Source organism: Cyprinodon variegatus, unplaced genomic scaffold, assembly GCF_000732505.1.
Source record: "Cyprinodon variegatus isolate N-32 unplaced genomic scaffold, C_variegatus-1.0 Scaffold62, whole genome shotgun sequence".
NCBI classification, from domain to species: domain Eukaryota; kingdom Metazoa; phylum Chordata; class Actinopteri; order Cyprinodontiformes; family Cyprinodontidae; genus Cyprinodon; species Cyprinodon variegatus.
The window spans coordinates 1,648,420-1,651,986 of NW_015150515.1; the positions used below are offsets into that span (position 1 = coordinate 1,648,420).

The 3,567-nt window shown below is 44.3% G+C and overlaps 1 protein-coding gene across 1 annotated transcript in view; it reads right to left on the reverse strand.

The window, feature by feature from the left end:
* The window catches only part of LOC107082798 (mitogen-activated protein kinase kinase kinase 11-like), a gene marked incomplete at its 5' end in the record, with an annotated part of 31,436 nt that overhangs the window by 12,066 nt on the left and 15,803 nt on the right, over positions 1-3,567 (reverse strand). Inside the window, 3 exons of the mRNA XM_015371663.1 lie at positions 1,046-1,666; positions 1,798-1,910; positions 2,022-2,193. Coding sequence (XP_015227149.1) covers positions 1,046-1,666; positions 1,798-1,910; positions 2,022-2,193 — 906 coding nt within the window. The remainder of the gene's footprint in view (positions 1-1,045; positions 1,667-1,797; positions 1,911-2,021; positions 2,194-3,567) is intronic.

Sequence of the window (3,567 nt, forward strand, 5' to 3'; positions counted from 1 at the left end):
AACACATTAATTAACTGAAAAATGTTGCATAGTATGCCTTTAAAAAAATTGATTTCCTTAATTACAATTTGCGAAATTTAAAGTAGTTAATGGAAACGCAGCTTCAGTAGATTCCTCTGGACTCTTCCTGGCTGGCTGTGCCGCCACCCTGGATCGAAACATCAGCTGGGTTGCTGCCATTAACAACTTTAACTACAGAGGGTGGAGTTGGGCCTGTTTTTACCGTTTAGTCCCGTTTCTCTCATGGACTTCTGTTTATGGATCCGTACTTCTATATTAATCTCTTCTGTCTCCTTGAAACCCCAGTGTGCGTCTATTAAGTGCATTGAGATGACGTGTTGTGAATTGGAGCCATATAAATAAACTGAATTTTATTATAAACAACTGTGTTGCCAAAAAAAAAAATCATACAGTGAGGTGAGCGGCAAAAGTGGGTTTAAAAAAAAATTAAATGTGTGATGTGAAGATTTCACTTCAGTGCGATTTGGGCCGCCCATCCTGCAGACAGACCGAACAAATCAGCAGCACTGAATTTGCAACAATTCTGTCCAATGTGCTGCACTCGTCCTCAACTATATTCAACGAAAGGAAAGTCAATCTTGGAAGAGTGAAAACAGCACGAAAAATAAAAAAGGTCGATTGCTCTGCTTAGCAAGTATTAGCAGTGAAGTACGGCGAGGGCCAGCTGCTACCTGAGATATGCAAATGGCTGCGGAGAAGCTTTGATGCAAATGAAAAAGCTCCTGCAGTTAAATGAAAAAGGAAAAAAAAAAGTCTATCTGAAGAGGAAGACAATGAGAGTGGTGTTCTGGAACATTGTTATGCTGGGAAGGTGCATAATTCAAGGTTAAAGCCGGATTCAGATTTCAGAGTTCAGTCAGGGACTGCAGATGAATTGTGAAGCTCAATTACAAAAAAAACCCCACAAATTTAAAACTGAATCTGGGGAAGAGATGAAACTTTAAGGAAAAACATCCTGCAATCTGATGCAATCTCTTGTTCAGGCATAGAGCCTCCAACTGAAAAGGGAAGGAAACACACTGACCTAACTGAGAAGCATGCAGGCCGTAGCTGGACCTCCTCCTCCTGTCGGGTCTGTGCTCCCATCCATCGCTGCTCAGCTCTCCGTTGCTGGAACCAGAACTAGCGGTCCAGTCTGCTGGAACGGCTCCGTCCTGCTGCATCGGGGTCCCGGGACTCGTCGGGCTGTGGTGCGTCTGCGGCGTTCGAGGTCCGGACCTCTCTCTGGGATTTGGAGGAGGCGGCGTCAGGGGCAGCGGCTTCAGCTCTTGGTACTGCAGGGCTAAATCCAACAGGGGTCTAGGGAGCGGCTCAGAGGTGGAGAAGGTAATCAGGTCGTCCACCACAGGGGGGTCTGTTATTAGAGGTCTAGGGTGGGAGATCTCAAGTTCAAAGGAGGCGCGCTCCTCGGAGGATGGGGGGTTAGTTCGAGGCGGCACCCGAGGGGGGACATCCAAGCCTCGGCCGAGTGCCACGGAGGCCAAGAGGGAGCCGCAACCTAGCAACGCCCGGTGTGTGTTCTTGATCATGCTGCCAAGAGAACCCCTCTCAGGCATGGGGGAGCCGGCCGGAGAGTAGCCCCCCTCCTCGCTGCCGGAGTCTCCCTGAGAGGGAGGAAGCCGCAGGCTGTCCTTGGATGAGGAGCCTGCAGAAAGAGAAAGTTTTAAGAAAAAAGAGTTCAACATATTTATTATTCATCCAGCTTCGGTTTCTAATTCACACTTCCAGACTCTTGTGAATGTTAATGGCAGCTAAGAGTGGCAGAGGGAGGGGTACCGTTCTGAGAGGAGGCTGGGGTCGGTGTGGGGGGGCGGTACTCCTCAAAGTCATCCATGGACTCTCCGTTCTCATTGCTGTCTGACCCCAGCAGCTTGGCCCTCATCGACAAACTGGAAGCAGAAATTTTCACTCTTTTTTTGCTGTTTTGTCTGTTATATATATTATTTTTATGTCAAATAAACTTGCTAATCCTTTGCTAATGGTTTAAAGTTCTCTTGTACCTGCTTTCCTGAGGACTCAGCCGCAGAACCTTCGGGCTCTTTGGACTCTTTGGGCTCTGGGGCCTCCAGTGTGGGTTCAACCTCAGGTCTCCATTGGACTGCTTGATAGAGGGGGTCTCTAAAGGTCGGACCGGGGTGAGTCCAAACGTCCTGCTGCTGTCGCTGGGACTGACTGGAGACAGAATGAAGCAGGAGGAAATCAGTGACGGTTTTCTGATGGTTCCACTTAACCTTAAACTGGTTAGTGGATAAAGATTACAAAATAACAGAACCACAGACCGGGTTAAAGCGTGCAATGTTTGAGGAGAGGGAACCAATAGGACTCCGGAAAAACACAGCTGAGAAAATTATTCGTTTTTGGAGTTCAGAGTTTCCCTATAGGTGGCGATAAAGAGCTCTCAATCGACACTAACTTGCTAAAAATGTAATTGAATTTCTGTATTTTTTTTTTCTTTCTTTTGTTTGCAGTAATAATTGAACTAAATTAACTCCATGCTAACAGTGCTAAAGCAATTGATTTTCAATTAGAGAAAGAAAACATCCCCCAAAACATGAGCTGATGCTTCATTCAACTATGAGGGGATAAGGTCCCCAGTTATGCTTCTACACTGAATACAGCGAGCAGCTGCCACAGTTTGATCCAAACTCAGCTGTAATGCGTAACATGATTAGCTCCGCGCCATTAGCAGCCGACAACTCAACCTCAGGTTGTCTGCTGCAGCGTCGGAGCTGATTAATAATAAGCTCGACGTCAGCGTGCTGTTTAATGCCACCTTTACTCAGGTAGTGACCGTGCATGCTTTTAAAAAACAAGCAGACTGCTATGGATTTCAAATATCGGGCAGAAAAAAAATAACAGTAATTGTGGGGAATCTTATTATTTTTAATCTAAAGTTAATTTAGTTTCAGTACCGGTAATGAAACGGTTCAATAGTGCTACTTATATCGCCGCATGCAGCAACACATCATTTAGGAAATGATGTCTGTGTGTTGCAATTTCATAAAGATCAGACTGCTGGTTTCCAAACGTCTCCCATTCTTTTATTTCCTCCTGTTATATTTTAACGTATTTCTCATCATCATCATCATCCAGCTTGGAAATAGTATTATTCAGACCATATTTACTTGATTGGAGGTTTGTTTTCTGTCTTATTTTTGCGCTTTCATTAATAAAAATCAGAATATCTTAGCCGGTTGTTTTGTTTGCAATCACTTACCATAAGCTAGAGGGAGGCGATGGAGCAAAATTGAAATGAAAATAGCAATATAACGACTAAAAGAAATTAAAAAACAGACTTCATCTTGTTCTGCAAACATGCAAATATTAAATGCCAGAGGAAATATCTGCTAGCTTCCAACACAATCACCTGGAAGCAGCAAATACAAATGTCCATTAGGACAACATTAAAGAATAAGGTACTGTTTGAATTTCTTGTTATCTTATTTGTCCAATAATGTAACACTGGTGCTCATTGTGTTTTTCCACATAAATAACCAGAGAGGGCTTCTAATGGCAAACATACGGAAGAGGATTAGGGCCACTGAA